At 36.1% G+C, this 20,186-nt stretch overlaps 3 protein-coding genes across 4 annotated transcripts in view; all 3 read right to left on the bottom strand.

Annotated features, from left to right (window-relative positions):
- Nucleotides 1-786: 786 nt before the first annotated feature.
- On the bottom strand, nucleotides 787-2,822 carry LOC130046353 (uncharacterized). The gene is made up of 3 exons (XM_056153417.1): nucleotides 2,713-2,822; nucleotides 1,155-1,269; nucleotides 787-1,065 (listed from the first exon to the last, which is right to left on the bottom strand). The coding sequence occupies exons 1-3, from the start codon at nucleotides 2,820-2,822 to the stop codon at nucleotides 787-789; spliced, it is 504 nt and encodes a 167-aa protein (XP_056009392.1).
- A 9,180-nt stretch (nucleotides 2,823-12,002) lies between these two features.
- LOC125679997 (RNA-binding motif protein, X-linked 2-like) overlaps nucleotides 12,003-20,186 on the bottom strand; it is a 22,471-nt gene continuing 14,287 nt past the window's right edge. For both annotated transcript variants that reach the window (XM_056154656.1, XM_056154657.1), the window contains exons 3-4: nucleotides 17,247-17,427; nucleotides 12,003-12,143 (exon numbers count right to left, since the gene is read on the bottom strand). In XM_056154656.1, the coding sequence (XP_056010631.1) occupies nucleotides 12,094-12,143; nucleotides 17,247-17,427 (231 nt within the window). In that variant the 3' untranslated portion in view covers nucleotides 12,003-12,093. The remainder of the gene's footprint in view (nucleotides 12,144-17,246; nucleotides 17,428-20,186) is intronic.
- Nucleotides 17,780-20,186, bottom strand: part of LOC125676952 (uncharacterized) — a 3,833-nt gene continuing 1,426 nt past the window's right edge. Inside the window, exons 2-5 of the mRNA XM_048914840.2 lie at nucleotides 19,217-20,186; nucleotides 18,717-19,095; nucleotides 18,229-18,579; nucleotides 17,780-18,084 (exon numbers count right to left, since the gene is read on the bottom strand). The exon at nucleotides 19,217-20,186 is cut by the window's right edge and continues 26 nt beyond it. Of these exons, the coding sequence (XP_048770797.2) occupies nucleotides 17,864-18,084; nucleotides 18,229-18,579; nucleotides 18,717-19,095; nucleotides 19,217-20,186 (1,921 nt within the window). The 3' untranslated portion in view covers nucleotides 17,780-17,863. The remainder of the gene's footprint in view (nucleotides 18,085-18,228; nucleotides 18,580-18,716; nucleotides 19,096-19,216) is intronic.

Below are 20,186 nucleotides of genomic sequence, written 5' to 3'. Positions count from 1 at the left end.
AAACTTTCTTTCTTTTTTGAATTTCCTTCCTTATAAAATGTCTTACTGTTATGTCCTCTGGGCCCAAAATTGGAATAAACTTATCCTATAGGTTAGCGGATAGACTTCAAACTTTGTACAGTGCTTCATTGTCATTTGTAGATGTGCATATAGTCAGGACAGAAGGATCCAATTATTTTTCTTAAAGTTATAGTGAACCTAAGAGTGGTGGAGGATATAAAATAGCTTGTGAACACTTCTTTTATACATATGGCTTATCAGATAGATTTTCTTATCATATTGGTATTGAGGCATTTCCATGTTGTGTGAATTCAAGTTCAACTAGTTGGGGTCAACATTTTTCATTGAGAATAAACATTGAAAATTCCACAACTCAACAATTTTGAAGAAGGTGATGGGTGAGCGAAGTGGCCCATGGGTCCCTTGTTAAACAAATCCCACACAATAACCGTTTAAATGTGTAACAGTATTTCATATTGATCACCGATCGTAATAGATGAGTCATACCTGATACTTTGAAGAAAAAAATACAGAAAAAGGGGGGGTGGGGTGGTCCTGTCCAAAAGCACCTGTGGTACTGATATGGATATGTTCAATGAAAAACATGACACATAAAACATATAAATAAATACCATATTTTATTGTTGAAAGATGTATGAATATTACCAAACCTGTATGTAACCAGACACAAGTGAAAAGTTTCTTATCAAAGTTTGTCTATCATTTGTGTTTTAATTTAAAAATTTCAAACATATCTTGCAGCATATTCCTATTCACAATTTTTTTTTAATGTTTGAGGGGGACAATTGCTGGAAACAATGTTTTCTTGTTATGATATGCCGCAGGAGGACTGGCTTTAGGACTGCGAACATTTGTCTTCCGAATACTAGGAAGAGCGACGCCCCTATCGTGTTTTATCGGATGATGGGCTTTATCTGACGCCCCAGTGGACAATTCTTGACGTCTGACTTCTTCCAGCAATCTTTTTCTTTCATGCAAATCCATTACTTCTTTTTCCATTTTAGAAATCCTGGATCTGGTAGTTACACACTCTTTTCGCAACATCTGTAAGAAAAACATGAAATGAATGCTTATATGTTCTGATCTAAATGTAATTATTATCCAGAAAGTTTTTGTTATTAAATCTTTTATACCTTAACTCCTCCAATCGTCTGAGGTTTGTCGGAGTTAATTCGTCCAAGTTTTCTCTTCAGTCCTGCGATCTCTAATGAAGTTCTCGTGTAGAATTCATACAGGAAATCCTGCGGACTGAAATCAACAAGTATACACACAAATTCTCTGATAGCAAAATGATACATCTTACACACCTAGACAGAATTCGTACATTTTCCTATATATCTTGTATTACATTACTACACTCAAGGATCAAAAGTATATTTCCTCATTTTTAGATTTCACTATACAGCCAAGGAATACACTCATGAAAACCATGTTAGACCATGGTTCCACATTTCTTCTTAAATCATCTATACAGAAACTTAAATATATACTTAGTCCAACACTCAAAAGTTATATCGGCGGTTTGTACTTTTCTAAAACAATCACTAGAATTAAGAAATGAAAGCTCGACGTCGGTTTAATAAATGAGTAAATTTCTTACATAACATCTATTGCATATTATAAGCGAGTGTATGTGTATGTATATATAAGTACGTGTGGAAGCATATGTATGTGCATAATCACTGATATGTATTATCTGAATGTTATTGTTCCTAATTTGTTCATTTGTTTACTTGACCCATATGGGTGTATTCTGCAATAAAGTATTATTACTACATGTAACTATATACTCATTACAACTTTCATATTTTAAAAACGTCACCAAAATTTCATAAGCATTGTTCTCATTATGAAAATTTCAGAATATATGCAGAATTCACTCAAAATTTATGACAAATATTACTTTATTTTTTAAGGGTCGATTTATGAATTACGAGGCAGACTTTTTTTTTTTAATGTTACATGTAATTGATATGAAATATGTAAGATTAAGTTTAAATAAAGTTCTTACAACATGGTTAATCTAGTGAGTGTTAAAAACTGTAATACATAGAAAAATAACAACAGCAGATTTCGATCTAAGCGATTATGCAGGATTTGTGGAATTTTTAGCGATGGCTGCAGTAGAAATATTTCTACCAGTGCTTTAAAAATTGCATTATTCAATGAATTATCAGAGGCCTCTGAATTTCTATCCATACGCTATATGATTTGTAGTAAGGGTGATATCCCCTCTATATACAATGTCTAAATTTCTACATTAATGTTGTATTCTGATTGTTTGTATATTGTTAATCGTCCCTCTCGAGAATTTTTCACTTATATGGAGACATCACCATTGCCGACGAAGGGTTGCAAAATTTAGGCCTCTGTTCGGCGCTTTATGGTCATTGAGCAGGGAGGGATCTTGATCATGCCAAACCTGCAGTGACATAGGACCTCGGTTTTTAAGGTCTCGTCCCATTTAGTCGCCTCTTACGACAAGCAAGGGGTACTGAGGACCTATTCTAACCCGGATCCCCATGGGATAATTTTGTACATCTATTTATATAGGGGATATATATATATCACCCTCAGTACTACACATCTTACAGCGTATTGGAATGATATAGTGAAAATTAGCAGTGCAGAAATACTTCAAGTTTTGACCTTTGAGTGTACAACAAATAAGAGGATCTATAGAGAACTTACGTGAATTCTCCGAGATCGGCAGTCAAGAGAGCACGGACATCGATATCTGTATTATTCTTCAGAAACGTTTCCAATCGAAATGGAAACGCACTGGAACCAATCTCAATCATCTCTGTTGTAGAATAGAAAATAAAACATTAAACCACAAACTACAGTATTATACATACACAATCATTTATTGTACATTTTCTGATACAATGTACACAGTGCAAATTGGATATTCTAAATTATTGGGTCGAGTATCACTCGATTAGTAGTAAATATTTTTAAATAACTTTACCTTGGAAATATTTGACAGAATGTTTTGTGTTCACATGCAACGAAATGTTTTCTCTTTGTGACGTATTGATCAAAAACGTCATGCAGTAATGGACGAACCGATTGTGACATCATCGCACGTGAAAGTAGTAAATCCCGCGAGAAGATAAACGTGGGATATGCCCCCCCCCCCCACTTTGACATTTTCACAGAAAGTTAGATCGTCGGATACCCCCCCCCCCCTTGATATTTTCACAGAAAGAAACATCGTCGGATACCCACGGGTGATCTCGTCTTTTACTCATCATGATGAGTAAAAAACAAGATCATCCGTGGGTATCCGACGATGAGAAAGGTACATAACATAATTTAATTAAGATTACATTCTTTGATCCGCTCACCTACGATCGCTACACCCTATGTGATCATGTATCGATCGTAGGTGAACGGATGAAAGGATCAGGGCCCTTATTCACAAAATATCTTAGGACTAATTTAAGATGAAAAAAAAAAATTCTGTCTGATAATCAAATATCGATCACAAGGTCATAAGTATGTACTCAACTTTTATAAACCATGGATGTACTTTACATATTAATTAAGAAAGTCAACACGAAATGAAAAATAAGGAAATTACAGTGTTTGTAAATTTTGATATTAGTCGGAAAAATTTTGTGAATAGGTTTCTTAAGTATAATTATTATGGGTATGTCTCCTCTCCTAGTTTCAGGGGGAAACATTTTTTTTGTATACTTTCTGTCCGTCCGTAAGAAAATCTTGTGAACGCTTCTCCTCCTATATAGGTTAGCGGATATAGTTCAAACTTCGTAAAGTGCTTCATTGTCATTTGTAGATGTGCATATAGTCAGGACAGGAGGATCCAATTATTTTCTTTTTTAAAAGTTATATAGTAAACCTAAGAGTGGTGGAGGATATAAAATAGCTTGTGAACACTTCTTTTATACATATGGCATATCAGATAGATTTTCTTATCATATTAGTATTGAGGCATTTCCATGTTGTGTGAATTCAAGTTCAACTAGTTGGGGGTCAACATTTTTCATTGAGAATAAACATTGAAAATTCCACAACTCAACAATTTTGAAGAAGGTGATGGGTGAGCGAAGTGGCCCATGGGTCCCTTGTTAAACAAATCCCACACAATAACCGTTTAAATGTGTAACAGTATTTCATATATAATATTGATCACCGATGGTAACAGATGAGCCATAACTGATAATTTGAAGGTGGAAAAATACAGCGGAAAAAGGGGGGGGGGGGGGTCCAGTCCAAAAGTACCTCTGGTACTAATATGGATATATTCAATGAAAAACATGACACATAAAACATATAAATAAATACCATACCTTATTGTTGAAAGAAATGTCTGTCATTGTATTCATTTTGATTTCAGTCCGCAGGATTTCCTGTATGAATTCTACACCAGCACTTCATTAGAGATCGCAGGACCGAAGAGAAAACGTAGACGAATTAATTCTGACAAACTTCAGACGATTGGAGGAGTTAAGGTATAAAAAATTTAATAACAAAAACTTTCTGGATAATAATTACATTTAGATCAGAACATATAAGCATTCAATTCATGTTTTTCTTACAGATGTTGCGAAAAGAGTGTGTAACTACCAGATCCAGGATTTCTAAAATGGAAAAAGAAGTAATGCATTTGCATGAAAGAAAAATATTGCTGGAAGAAGTCAGACGTCACGAATTGTCCACTGGGGCGTCAGATAAAGCCCATCATCCGATAAAACACGATAGGGGCGTCGCTCTTCCTAGTATTCAGAAGACAGATGTTCGCAGTCCTAAAGCCAGTCCTCCTGCGGCATATCATAACAAGAAAACATTGTTTCCAGCAATTGTCCCCCTCAAACATTAAAAAAAAAATTGTGAATAGGAATATGCTGGAAGATATGTTTGAAATTTTGACATTAAAACACAAATGATAGACAAACTTTGATAAGAAACTTTTCACTTGTGTCTGGTTACATACAGGTTTGGTAATATTCATACATCTTTCAACAATAAAATATGGTATTTATTTATATGTTTTATGTGTCATGTTTTTCATTGAACATATCCATATTAGTACCACAGGTACTTTTGGACAGGACCCCCCCCCCCCTTTTTCTGTATTTTTTTCTTCAAAATATCAGGTATGACTCATGTATTACGATCGGTGATCAATATGAAATACTGTTACACATTTAAACGGTTATTGTGTGGGATTTGTTTAACAAGGGACCCATGGGCCACTTCGCTCACCCATCACCTTCAAAATTGTTGAGTTGTGGAATTTTCAATGTTTATTCTCAATGAAAAATGTTGACCCCAACTAGTTGAACTTGAATTCACACAACATGGAAATGCCTCAATCCCAATATGATAAGAAAATCTATCTGATATGCCATATGTATAAAAGAAGTGTTCACAAGCTATTTTATATCCTCCACCACTCTTAGGTTCACTATAACTTTAAGGAAAATAATGATCAATTACATGTAACATTAAAAAAACAAAACAAGAGATGTTTGTAAAACACATATTCCCCCAATGGTGCAAAATTGAAAAGGGTTATACACACACATCATTTAATTGATAATATTATCATCAATTCAAAATATTGAGCAGACAATATCTTTCTATGTCAAGAGTGAATTGACCATGTGACCTAAAATTCAATAGGGGTCATCTACTCCTTATGCTATACCAGTGTACCAAGTTTGGTACGTGTCAATCAAGCAAATAATTCTTAAAATACAGGAAACAATATATTACTATGTCCAGTTCAACTATTGACTTTTGACCTCAAAATCAATATGGGTCATCCTCTCCTGAAGATGTACCAGTGTACTAAGTTTGATGTCTGTCAAGTAAAAGGGATATCAAGATATTGAGTGGACAGTATATTACTATGTCCAGTTTGAACCTTGACCATGTGACCTCAAAATCAATAGGAGTCATTTTCTCCTGAATATACACCAGTGTACTATTTAAAGTTTGATGTCTGTCAAGCGAAGGGTTCTGAAGATATTGAGCAGACAGTATATTCTAATGTCCAGGTTGACCCCACCGTCGGTTACCCACGGGTGCTTCTATTCGATTCTCTTCATCATTATGAGGGAGCGTGAGTGGACTCAAAACCGTGGTTTGCGACGATGGGTTGACCCTTGACCTTTAAACATGTGACCTCAAAATCAATAGGGATCATCTTCTCCTGAAGATGTACCAGTGTACGAAGTTTGATGTCTGTCAAGCAAAGGGTTTTCAAGATATTGAACGGACAGTATATTCCTATGTCCAGTTTGACCCTTGAGCTTTGCTTATGTGACCTCAAAATCAATAGGGATCATCTTCTCCTGAAGATGTACCAGTGTACCAAGTTTGATGTCTGTCAAGCAAAGGGTTCTCAAGATATTGAACGGACAGTATATTCCTATGTCCAGTTTGACCCTTGCTTATGTGACCTCAAAATCATTAGGGGTCATCTTCTCCTGAAGACGCACCAGTGTAAGAAGTTTGATGTCTGTCAGGCAAAGGGTTCTCAAGATATTGAACGGACAACATATTCCTATGTCCAGTGTGACCCTTGACTTCAAAATCTATAGGGGTCATCTTCTCCTGAAGACGTATCAGTGTACCAAGTTTGATGTCAGTCAAGAAGAGGGTTCTCAAGATACTGAGGAGACAGTATATTCCCATGTTTAGTTTGACCCTTGACCATGTGACCTCAAAATCAATAAGTCGTCTTCTCCAGCAGATCTACCAGTGTACTACGTTTGATGTCTGTCAAGAAAAGGGTTCTCAAGATATTGAGCAGACATCATATTCCTATGTCCAGTTTGACCCTTGACCATGTGACCTGAAAATCAATAGGGGTCATCTTCTCCTGAAGACGTACTAGTGTAGCAAGTTTGATGTCTGTCAAGAAAAGGGTTCTCAAGATATTGAACAGACAGTATATTCCTATGTCCAGTTTGACCCTTGAACATGTGACCTTAAAATCAATAGGGGTCATCTTCTCCTGAAGACGTACTAGTGTAACAAGTTTGATGTCTGTCAAGAAAAGGGTTCTCAAGATATTGAACGGACAATGTATTCCTATGTTCAGTGTGACCCTTGATCATGTGACCTCAAAATCAATAGGGGTCATCTTCTCCTGAAGACGTATCAGTGTACCAAGTTTGATGTCTGTCAAGAAAAGGGTTCTCAAGATATTGAACGGACAATGTATTCCTATGTTCAGTGTGACCCTTGATCATGTGACCTCAAAATCAATAGGGGTCATCTTCTCCTGAAGACGTATCAGTGTACCAAGTTTGATGTCTGTCAAGAAAAGGGTTCTCAAGATATTGAACGGACAGTATATTCCTATATCCAGTTTGACCCTTGACCATGTGACCTGAAAATGAATAGGGGTCATCTTGTTCTGAAGACGTACTAGTGTACCAAGTTTGATGTCTGTCAAGCAAAGGGTTCTCAAGATATTGAATGGACAGTATATTCCTATGCCCAGTTTGAACCTTGACCATATGACCTTAAAATCAATAGGGGTCATCTACTCCTTAGGATGTACCAGTGTGTTAAGTTTGATGTCTTTCAAGCAAAGGGTTCTCGAGATATTGAGCGGACATTATATTCCTATGTCCAGAGTAGATTAACCCTTGACCTTTTGACCTGAAAAACAATAGGGGTCATCTTCCACTCATAACCAACCCACACATGAAATATCATTATCATGAAGTGAATGGTTCTCAAGATAGCCGACATGTGGTCTACAGACCGACCGACCGACAGTTGCAAAACAATATGCCCCCTCTTTTTCAAAGGGGGGCATAAAAAGTCTGCCTCGAAATTCATACTTAAAAAATAAAAGTAACATTTGTCATGAATTTTGAGTGAATTCTGCATATATTCTGAAATTTTCATAATGATAACAATGATTATCAAATTTTGGTGACGTTTTTAAAATATGAAAGTTGTAATGAGTATATAGTTAGTAATAATATTTTCTTGCAAAAAACATGTACACCCATATGAGTGAAGCAAACAAATGAACAAATTAGGAACAATAACATTCAGATAATATATATACATTTGTATATGCACATACATATGCTTCCACACGTACTTATATATACATACACATACACTCGCTCATAATATGCAATAGATGTTATGTAAGAAATTTACTCATTTATTAAACCGACGTCGAGCTTTCATTTCTTAATTCTAGTGATTGTTTTAGAAAAGTACAAACCGCCGATATAACTTTTGAGTGTTGGGCTAGGTATATATTTAAGTTTCTGTATAGATGATTTAAGAAGAAATGTGGAACCATGGTCTAACAAGGTTTTCATGAGTGTATTCCTTGGCTGTATAGTGAAATCTAAAAATGAGGAAATATACTTTTGATCCTTGAGTGTAGTAATGTAATGCAAGATATATAGGAAAATGTACGAATTCTGTCTAGGTGTGTAAGATGTATCGTTTTTGGTATCAGAGCTGTCATCGTATTCATTTTGATTTCAGTCCGCAGGATTTCCTGTATGAATTCTACACGAGAACTTCATTAGAGATCGCAGGACTGAAGAGAAAACTTGGACGAATTAATTCCGACAAACCTCAGACGATTGGAGGAGTTAAGGTATAAAAGATTTGATAACAAAAACTTTCTGGATAAAATTACATTTAGATCAGAACATATAAGCATTCAATTCATGTTTTTCTTACAGATGTTGCGAAAAGAGTGTGCAACTGTCAGATCTAGGATTTCTAAAATGGAAAAAGAAGTAATGGATTTGCAAGAAAGAAAAAGATTGCTGGAAGACGTCAGACGTCAAGAATTGTCCACTGGGACATCAGATAAAGCCCATCATCTGATAAAACACGATAGGGGCGTCGCTCTTCCTAGTATTCAGAAGACAGATACTCGAAGTTCGAAAGCCAGTCCTCCTACGGCATTTCATAACAAGAAAACATTGTTTCCAGCAATTGTCCCCCTCCAACATTAAAAAAAGAAATTGTGAATAGGAATATACTGGAAGATATGTTTGAAATTTTGACATTAAAACACAAATGATAGACAAACTTTGATAAGAAACTTTTCACTTGTGTCTGGTTACATACAGGTTTGGCAATATTCATACATCTTTCAACAATAAAATATGGTATTTATTTATATGTTTTATGTGTCATGTTTTTCATTGAACATATCCATATTTGTACCACAGGTTCTTTTGGACAGGACCCCCCCCCCTTTTTTTTCTTCTTCAAATTATCAGGTATGGCTCATCTATTACGATCGGTGATCAATATGAAATACTGTTATACATTAAGGACATGCGGGACGATGTGGCCAAAAATAACTCGTCAATGAATATTTTTTCTTTTTTTCATGAAGCACCATCAGGATGTCCTTTACAATGTGTATAAATTTCATGGCCACTTTCTAGGTATACAAGGGAGATAATAAGCTTTGAATTACCCCCTTTTAGAAAATTGTAAACTTTACAAGATCATTCCGATTTTCATTTCAAAAATAATTTGATGGAATTTTTATATATATCTTTTACAATAATCTTTAAAATATATAATAAATAATAATAACATGCTTAAACACAACCATATAATAAGATATTGGGAGAATTTAAGGATTTGGGGTTGAAATTAGTACTCAAAAACAGGGTAGAACAGATACTAAATGAAGCACTGCTCAAAAATCTGTCATTGAATTTTTTTTGCAAACACTGCAATTAAAAGCTATTCACATACCTAACTTCCTGTAGAAATATGAAGGGATGAAGCTAATCTTGATTTTGAGGTAGGCATCCTTGAAAGTCATTCATTGTCAATATGTTCACTTGGGGTTAGGGTTGGCGGAATATTTTTTAAATAATAACTTTCAAGCTTATATTCTTTTCATCTACAACTACTGTTAAAAGTAACGGGGGAGGGGACAGTCTCAATTTATTTGCACTACATTATAAAAAAAAAGAAGCTCATTGTCAAAGACGGGTGGGGGTGGGGGGGTGTCTAATTCTTTGTGCCTGTTTTGGAATACGTTGTTAGAAACTATATTTGTTTAGAACCTATTGTAATATTTAGAATTTTCATGATTATGGAACAAAAATTGAGTTAATGAAAACAAATTAAAATTTTAATCTTTGTTAAATATACATGTATATATTATACATGACTTTGGATAAATCGTCTAGCTCTACAATTCGTCTTTCTTCAAACCACAGGGTTAGATCTAGTTAACGTCAATATGAGCTACTACTTCGTTTACAAGATCAACAGCTCTTCCGCGGCCAGGGTAGCTAGTGTCGCTTGACTCGATCGTCCCCATACTATTTTTCAAGGAATTTATGTGTCGCACACATTGTGACTTTGCACGCTTCTCGCATACTTTCCGACGTGTATCATATTTATTTCATTAGTTACCATTTTCACAGCAGTGTTTCGTAAAGTTGGTAAAAATAATTTGTAATATAAAATAGTTTGAGAGATAAAGCGTACCGGTTTAGATTTACATGAAAATGCTTGGGAAAATTAAACATTTCTAGCATGGACGTTAATATTTGACCAAAAATATCGATCTTCGGCATATGGGGGGGTGGGGGTGGGGTATTTTTCGCAAACAATGATCGATTATAAAAGCACCAGAATAGTTCGTACGTTTCCCAAGCAAGTTTCGGTGAAATGTGTGTCCAGTTTCACACTACTATAGTAAATACCAACAAACAATCATTTGATTTTGAAGAAACTTGATTCTGGACTACCTGAAGAGGCTTGCTGCATATTGACTAATTAATCATTGAGATGAAGATCTTTAAAGATGTTTCCCTAATATGCAAAATCAATGTAAAATGTCCCCTATTTGGCTCCACCCTACTTCCGGGGACCACAATTTGAAGAAACTTGAATCTGCACTAGGTAGGTGTGCTTGCATATTGAAATAAATCAAAACTGCCTTTCACTTTTAATGCCAGGTGCTAGTGAAGAAACAGCCAATACCTATAGATGTTAAACGTCTTGTGTTTGACGCGGTGCTGGGCTCGAGAACTGAACCCACACCTTCCAGTTGCCAAGCGACCATCCTATTATTCGAGCTATCATGTTTGATGTAGAAAATGTCATAAAAGTGTATTACATACAGTACGTGTTTGTCATATAGGTTTATATCATAAACCAAGGAAATCAATCATATCCAGTAACCCTGCAATGTGTACTGAATGAGCACTGAACATTTTCAAAATGCATTCTTAAACTTATACCAAAAATTTGATTTCTATGAATAGATATCAAAAATTGAATTCAATTCAGATGTTCAGTTTAAAAAAGTAAAAATAACAATGTTATTTGATGAAATGTCTGCAACTGCAATTTAATGCAATTCATTTCCTCACTTAACTCCCAATTAGAACTGAAGGAATACATGCATAATATTCCACAATCACATGCAACTCAATGTTAAACTCCAGGACACCTGCATCTCAATGTTAAACTCCACAGACACATTGATTGTTTTCTCCCTGAATTAGGCCCGCTCCCCCCCCCCCCCCCCCCCCATATTCTCCCCTCTTGGATCCTCCGCTTGTCACCCTGAGATCTACTGTTTCTCAGTAACTACATATCCCATATCCTCCTATCTCTGTCACCATCCCTGTATCTATCCCGGGGAAATTTGTCTCTTGTCTGGAGATGGTGAATCTTTTTTTCTCCTTCTGGAAGAAGGGGCTCGATATCGTATCTTTTGGAAAATAATCTTGATTTCTATCTCTTCTGTCTGAAGAGGACTGACCTGGTCTCTTGGGTGAGTGCCTTTCCCTGTGTCACGGAGAATAATCTCTATCTCGTGGCGATCTGTCCCTGTATCTATCATTCCTGATTCTGTCAGGAGAGTGTCTGATATCTCTACCCCTGACAGACTCTCTACATCTCTCTGGAGATCTGTCCCTAACTTGGTAGTCTCTACTCCTCTCGTTCCCCCACTCTGTCCATTGCTGTGCTGCCTCTTTTTCACCGTGTAATTTCTTTGATTTTGGAGATTGATCACCTTTTCTTTTTTCAGAATCTTCACTTTCACTCTCATGTTTTTCTTTATGTTTCTTTGTCTTCATTTTCTTTTTTTTTCTTCTTTGCTTTTTTATCTGTAAATACATATTTCCAGTGTATCGGAATTCACTTTTTATATCTGGATGTGCAATCCATTACATCAATGTATATTTCAGATCAAAACCTTGAGCACTAGAGTCGGGCCATACATGTATATCACAGAACACTGTATATCTAGTTTTTGGGTTTGTCTTGACTGTGTAATTGTGTTGGTTTCAATATTTCACTGTAAAATTATATCATATATAGTTATCAGTTCATATATATATAAAAGATAAAACAAGAAACACAAAGATTTTAGATAGGCTTTAGCACTTTCATTTCAAATATCAGAAACTTTACATTTAGTAACATAGCGACGTTACGTCACAAACAGTGGAATATTAAAGTAAAACAAATCTAGACATCATAAGACACTAACTGTTAAATGTATTATTCATTGTGACGTCATAGTAAAGGAAAGCGGGAAAATAAATTTCAATGTCGTAAGACACTGAGCGTTAAAATGTAATGTTCACATTTATTTAATGTAAAGACGGGTGGAAGGAATTGAAAATATTAACTTCAAAATTCATGACAATGTCATTTTTTAAAAGAATATTGTACCATATGACGTCATGGTAGACTTATGATACCCAATCCATATGAATTATGTCAAAATATAAGTTGGCGGAATGAAACGTTCCAGGTGTTCAGTGATTTTTGGGGGACCAAAATGCCACTGATATTCGGCTGTTTCCCCTCACTAAAATTAGCTATTTTTTCCCAATTATATATATATGTTTTTCCCAATTTCAAATCTTGGGAAATGTAGGCCATTTAAAAAAAAGGTTACCGTATATTGCTGACAAAGAGTAAATACGTTTTTTTCTTCAGTTTTATTCTCCAAACCACTGCACATGCAAAAGGTTTTGTAAAGAATATGTAAAACAATAGAGGCATCCATATAAGCAGATATGCAGCGAAGTATATAGTTTCCAGATACACATTAAGCCATGACATTGATGACAAATTTAGTTTGACCGCCATTATATGTAGGGTCAGGTTAATAACAGGAAGTGGCCAACAGTAGAGGGTTTTACTAAAATCCGAAAAATACAAACAGGAGAGACATTCTGGAAACTTGATTGTTAATATAATATTTACAAGATTATGGGTACAAATGCTGGTGAATCAATAATTTATTATTTTCTTTATGAAATTAGACAATAAGTATTTCTTAGAAAAAGTAAATAATATCTATACAAGGTGTGACTTCCAATAAATATTTAATGTTAAATAATTGTTTATTTAATGATTTTAAATCAGATCTGAAATAAACCTCAAACAAAAAAATTGTTATTTGATTATTTTATGCATCTTTACCATTTTAATTTACTATGAATGATTTTTCCCAATTTGAGCAAAATGTCGCTAATTTTTCCCAATTCAAAAGGAGGGGTGGTAGTTTGAAAAACAAAAAAAATTACTGGTGTTGATTGGACCCTTGAAGAAATAATTGCCTTGATTGAATGCTGGTCATCAGAGAAAATATCAAGTGATTTCTTGAGAACTTATTGGAACAAACGCATACATGAGATGCAGAAAATTGCTAATGTACATGTTTTCATTTATTTTTAGTGTTTTACGTGACATACTTCATATAGCATGAAAGTCATTTCGCAAAAAATAGGGCACCACTAAACTGGTACATGATACACCCGCATACAAAATTACATTATTGACCCAGGAATTTGAAAAAGTAAATCCATATCCAAGGAAAATCCACGAAAGGATTATCCTCAAAAGGATTTCGTCAGTTGCAATAACAATGTATTTTGCATTAAATAAATCTAAGTCCAAGGGCTGTAACTCCTTCAAAAATAGTGGCACAGCATTCTCCTTGTAATGTGCACATCTACACATTGTGGTCTTCCTTTGCACTAAGTTTCATTGAAATCCCCTAAAGGGTTAAAGAGGAGTTGCGAAGACAAGGTACTTGCATAAAATAAATCTAAGTTCAAGGGCCCTAACTCCTTCCAAAAATAGCGGTGCAGCATTCCCTTTGTAATATGCTCATTTCTACATTGTGATCTTTCTTTGTACCAAGTTTCATCAAAATCCCCCAAAGGGTTTGGAAGAAGTTGCAAAGACAAAGTAATTCTGAATAGAAAAAAAGTCCAAGAGCCGTAACTCCTTTAAACAAGAGATCCAAGGACCACATCACTCACCTGAGTCACCTTGGCTCATATTTAAAGATTTTCCCTATATATTTGTATGCAAAACTTTGATCCTCCCCCCCCCCCTCTTGTGACCCCATCCTACCCCTGGGAGCCATGATTTTAACAAACTGATATATGTCAGAGAGCTTTCATGTAAATATCAGTTTTTCTGGCTCAGTGGTTCTTGAGAAGAAGATTTTTAAAGATTTTTCCTATATATTTGTATGTAAAACTTTGATCCCCTATTGTGGCCCCATCCAACCCCCGGGGGCCATGATTTGAACAAACTTGAATCTGCATTATGTCAGGAAGCTTTCATGTAAATCTCAGCTTTTCTGGCCCAGTGGTTCTTGAGAAGAAGATTTTTAAATGACTCCATCCTATTTTTGCATTTTTGTGATTATCTCTCCTTTGAAAGGGACATGGCCCTTCATTTGAACAAACTTGAAAGCCCTTCACCCAAGGATGCTTTGTGGCAAGTTTGGTTGAAATTGGCCCAGCGGTTCTTGAGAAGAAGTCGAAAATGTGAAAAGTTTATGACGCCGATGACGACAAACAACGGACAAATTTTGATCAATAAACTCATTTGAGCCTTTGGCTCAGGTGAGCTAAAAACATTCGACAGCTTTTCCCTTGCAGTATGCACACCTCAACATTGTCGTCTTTCTTTGTACCAAAATTCATTAAAATTCCCCAAAGGGTTTAGGAGAAGTTGCGAAGACAAAGTATTTCGAATAGAAAAACTTAAGTCCAAGGGCCACAACTCCTTTAAAAACATTGGACAGCATTCCCCTTGCAATATGCTCAGCTCAACATTGTGATCTTTCTTTGCACCAAGTTTCATCAAAATCCCCCAAAGGGTTTAGGAGGAGTTGCAAAGACAAAATTAGAGGGACAAACAGACGACAGCGGTATAGCATAATATGCCTGCATTTTTATGCGGGTGTATAAGAAATCCAAGGACTCGGCATTCATATCTGAAATATTTTCTTCCACTTATTTTGTCCCATTTCTTTTATTCCTGTTAATTCGGAAATGTGTACAAATTTAATATGCATTAGTTTACTTTGCATTCCTGCTGTGTGAATCATATTTAATTCCAATTAATTGAATGTGCATCATTTGATTTCGCATTAGATTTAAAGCCAAGCAAGATTGAATGCACATCCATGTAAACAGGGCATTATAATGAATTTTTTGCTTCCCGTGAAGTGATTTTTATTCCCTGTAGTTTTGAAACATATCATGAACTTGTTGGATTTAATTAATTACATGAACATTCATAACAAATCAAAATTGTTCATCCCCAGCACCTTGCTATAAACATCCTCAACTGTACAAGAAACAAGAGATGTTTGTAAAACACATATTCCCCCCATGGTGCAAAATTGAAAAGGGTTATACACACACATCATTTAATTGATAGTAGTATCATCAATTCAAAATATTGAGCAGACAATATCTTGCTATCTCAAGAGTGGATTGACCATGTGACCTAAAAATCAATAGGGGTCATCTACTCCTTATGCTGTACCAGTGTACCAAGTTTGGTGTCAATCAAGCAAATAATTCTTAAAATATAGGAGACAATATATTACTATGTAAAATTCAACTATTGACCTTTGACCTCAAAATCAATATGGGTCATCTTCTCCTGAAGATGTACCAGTGTACTAAGTTTGATGTATGTCAAGCAAAAGGGTTATGAAGATATTGAGTGGATAGTATATTACTATGTCCAGTTTGACCCTTGACCATGTGACCTCAAAATCAATAGGAGTCATCTTCTCCTGAATATACACCAGTGCACTAAGTTTGATGTCTGTCAAGCAAAGGGTTCTCAAGATATTGAGTGGACAGTATATTCCAATGTCCAGTTTGACCCTTGACCTTTACACATGTGACCTCAAAATCATTAGGGATCATCTTCTCCTGAAGATGTACTAGTGTACCAAGTTTGATGTCTGTCAAGCAAAGGGTTCTCAAGATATTGAACGGACAGTATATTCCTATGTCCAGTTTGACCTTTGACCATGTGACCTCAAAATCAATAGGGGTCATCTTCTCCTGAAGACATATCAGTGTACCAAGTTTAATGTCTGTCAAGAAAAGGGTTCTCAAGATATTGAGCGGACAGTATATTCCAATGTCCAGTTTGACCCTTGACCTTTAAAGATGTGACCTCAAAATCAATAGGGGTCATCTTCTCCTGAAGATGTACCAATGTAAAATGTTTTGATGTCTATCAAGGAAAGGGTTCTCAAGATATTGAACAGACAGTATATTCCTATGTCCAGTGTGACCCTTGACCTTTAACCATGTGACCTCAAAATCAATAGGGGTCATCTTCTCCTGAAGAAGTATCAGTGTACCAAGTTTGATATCTGTCAAGCAAAGGGTTCTCAAGATATTGAGCAGACAGTATATTCCTATGTCTAGTTTGACCCTTGACCTTTGACCATGTAACCTCAAAATCAATTGGAGTCATCTTCTACTGAAGATATACCAGTGTACTAAGTTTGATGTCTGTCAAGCAAAGGGTTCTCAAGATATTGAACAGACAGTATATTCCTATGTCCAGTTTGACCCTTGATCTTTGACCATGTGACCTCAAAATCAATAGGGGTCATCTACTCCTTAGGATGTACCAGTGTGCCAAGTTTGATGTCTGTCAAGCAAAGGGTACTCAAGATATTGAGCGGACATTATATTCCTATGTCCAGAGTAGATTAACCCTTGACCTTTGGACCTGAAAAACAATAGGGGTCCTCTTTTACTCATAAACAACCCACATATGAAATATCATAATCATCAAGTGAATGGTTCTCAAGATATTGAGCAGACAATATGTGGTCTACCGACCGACCGACAGGTGCAAACCAATATGCCCCTCTTCTTTGAAGGGGGGCATAAAAAGGATATCATCATTTGCCTGACCTTTCTTGTTTTTCTTTAAAGGAATGGGATAATCCTCCTCAGAGGCACTGTCCTCCCCCTCCTCCAATTTGGGGGCAATTCTCTCCATCCTCAGCCTCTTTGTCATTTCGTCCTCATCCTCATGTTCTTTGGGGACTTTGTATTTCTCCACATGGTCAACACGAATGGTTCTACCGAGGAGCTGTTACTAGTAATAATACCAAGTCACATATGAGTTGCATCAAGCGAAAAGGGACCTTCGGAACAAGATTTTGGAAATTCACTTTTTTAGTTTTTCTTAAAGAACAAGTCCTCCTGATTATTTGTGTATCAATTTTCACTTGTTTTCTAAAAAATAATTGCATAAAAACTGCGATATAAGCAAAGTGAATTGTTCTGTGTTTTGACGTCATAAGCGTAACGTCAAATAACGTTACGTGGTTTCAGTTTAGAATACATGACATATAATTCTCATGATGCCTTATTATAAGAGCTATTGATGCAGTCAAGGGTCAAAATGTGTGTAGAAGCAACAACAAAGAAGTATGTACATGTAAGCTCTTTTATGATGTTAGAGTATCTATACTTCATTCCAATAATGACATAGAGTTTCAATAATAGGCCAAATTATGGTGTGATTATTCCTCGTGATTCGGACAAGTCAGCTCTTTATAAGGATCCCTGACAAATGGTCTGACCATACGATAGAGGTATTTCTGTCTCTCTGCAGAAATCCCTCCTGGTGGTACAATATCCGGCATCACGGTATTAGCTGTCAGGTCTTCAGGTGTAACAGCAGACTTTAATAATACAATTTCGGTCTCTACCTGATCAGCCCTTTCTCTGACGTACATCTTTCCTGGAAAAAGAAATAAATATATTTAGACATTTGTAAAATATATTCTTGCAGGCAATGATAAGAAATTCCTACCTGAATCAGTATCTCATGCGCTGATATACAGTTAGTTTGCAAAATGACTGGGGATTTTATTTCTAAACTTACCAGGAAATGACGAAGAGAATCTAAAATGGTGCATTTTCCTTATGCCTCTTACTGGGCCAAAGTACTGGGATATAAATGTCTTCCAATCAAACCATTCCCAGTTGTGTTCCCCCGCATCATTTAGATATGTCACCGATCTGTTTGACTTGGCACTTCTGTTTATGACATCCACTAAACCGGATAAACTATCAACATCAGTCCTGTGGTACAAACGCTTGATGTTGGCAAATCCAGCATCCACCAGACAACGTCCATGATAGGGCACCTGCGTTGAAAGGGTAATATCCTTGTGTAGGCCTAACAGTGTCCGCCACGACAGATACCCCAGTACGTATCTGTTTTTATTCTCACCTAGAAGAATATTTACCTCTATAAATACATGTACGAGTATTTTATAGATAAAAAATACACAAAATCATGATGTATAGTTGAAGGTGAGCAAAATACAAAAAATGCATACACTACAACGTATTCAAATGTTAACGTACCTGCACAATTATCACAATGGATAATGCATTCTTTTTCTCCAGATCCAAATGTTGTAAGGCAGTGATGTAGCATAGAAATCACACCGTTTGAACCTTTGACGCCAGCCCCGTTTTCTCCCATTCCCTGGTCTTCATCAACTATATAATTCACCTGCTGGTAACATCCCTCTAAGGCAACTCCAAAAAGCTGCACCTTTCTTGGTGTCAAGAAATAAAGTGGTCCCTCCTGTCTGGCATGATGTGGAATGGAAAGCGCTTGAGAAAAGTCGAAGGTGTAGTGGACATGTTGAAGATTTGTTGAGCATGGAGGAAGTAATCCCGCTGGTCTTGCGAATGTACTAGATTCATCTCTTGCTTTCTTCACTGCATCATTATATACCTGAAATAATTCAATAAATAAAATAAGAGCTAATAGGTGTTTAATAAACGTAAATTCTGATTTGATTTTAAAATGGCACAATCCTTCAATAAATATGTATTGAACAAAACTTATCATTTACCTGTCGTTCCATCTCAACCTTTGACAAGTGTTCTGTGAAAATGCGCAGGTCCTCTTGCTTCTCAACTAACCCAACCGCCGTTGAAATTCTTGCTCTACAATCCTCACATATAGGGCATATGTCAGATCGGGGTGTCATATATTTAATATGAGGACAACAGTCTTTCCACAGAAGTTTGAAGGTTGTGAGTCCCACTTTTCTTTTACCCAACTCGTCACATGATGTAGAATACAAAGAATGGAGTGTAGTTTTGCTGCCCGATGAAGGTAAATATGTGATGGGGATGCTTTTGTTTTTCACCGTTGGCTGTGGAAGTCCAAATTCTTCAGCGTAATTCTGGATGTAGTCGATTGCGTTCTTAAGATCATCGAAATTGAAAGCATTTGATGGGCGTCTGTTCTTGTTTTTGTGTGTCCGTGGAACATGTCCATTTTCATTCATGTGGGAAACTAGATTTTTCACATACTTTGATCCAACTCCGTAGGCGAAAAGAAAGGAACCTTTACAAATTTCTTGATTTTGGAAATAGTATGCGTATTTCTTCCTTTTCCTCTCTTTCCCACGTTGGGTATTGCTACCAAATCCAGTACACATCAGTCTTCCCATTATAAACATGTCCTTTTCATCCCTAGTGAGTTCCTTTGTGGTCAATATTGAGTTCTGTATCTCTTCTACACCGATATTTTTTAAACAGTTTTTACCACAAGAACAGGCTGTAGTAGTGTTCTGCTTTAAACTTTGAAGATCGTTGTATCCATTACAAGCAGTGTCCTCCTCACCTTCACTTTGACTTTCTTCGTTGTTGTCGGTGAAACAGTTTTTTCCAAACATATCGATTTTGTTTCTGATAGTTTCTTGTCGATCAAAGCCTTTGTTGATTTCATCATCACTGCCATCATCGCTTACATCACCGTCGGAGACATCTAACCCAGGATTGTATTTCGATAATCTTGTGGGCCTATGGGGGAAA

The sequence above is a fragment of the Ostrea edulis genome, chromosome 2 (genome assembly GCF_947568905.1).
Source record: "Ostrea edulis chromosome 2, xbOstEdul1.1, whole genome shotgun sequence".
Taxonomy (NCBI): domain Eukaryota; kingdom Metazoa; phylum Mollusca; class Bivalvia; order Ostreida; family Ostreidae; genus Ostrea; species Ostrea edulis.
The sequence above is the reverse complement of the archived record's forward strand: the minus strand, read 5'-3'. Positions and strand labels throughout refer to the sequence as shown.

What these genes read in the sequence shown, in the direction of transcription:
- LOC130046353 (XM_056153417.1), bottom strand. Translation starts at nt 2,822, where the DNA reads ATGATTGAGATTGGTTCCAGTGCGTTTCCATTTCGATTGGAAACGTTT. An exon ending in GCCGATCTCGGAGAATTCAC is followed by an intron (nt 1,270 to 2,712) that starts GTAAGTTCTCTA and finishes TGTTGATTTCAG; the next exon opens with TCCGCAGGATTTCCTGTATG. An exon ending in AGACGATTGGAGGAGTTAAG is followed by an intron (nt 1,066 to 1,154) that starts GTATAAAAGATT and finishes TTTTTCTTACAG; the next exon opens with ATGTTGCGAAAAGAGTGTGT.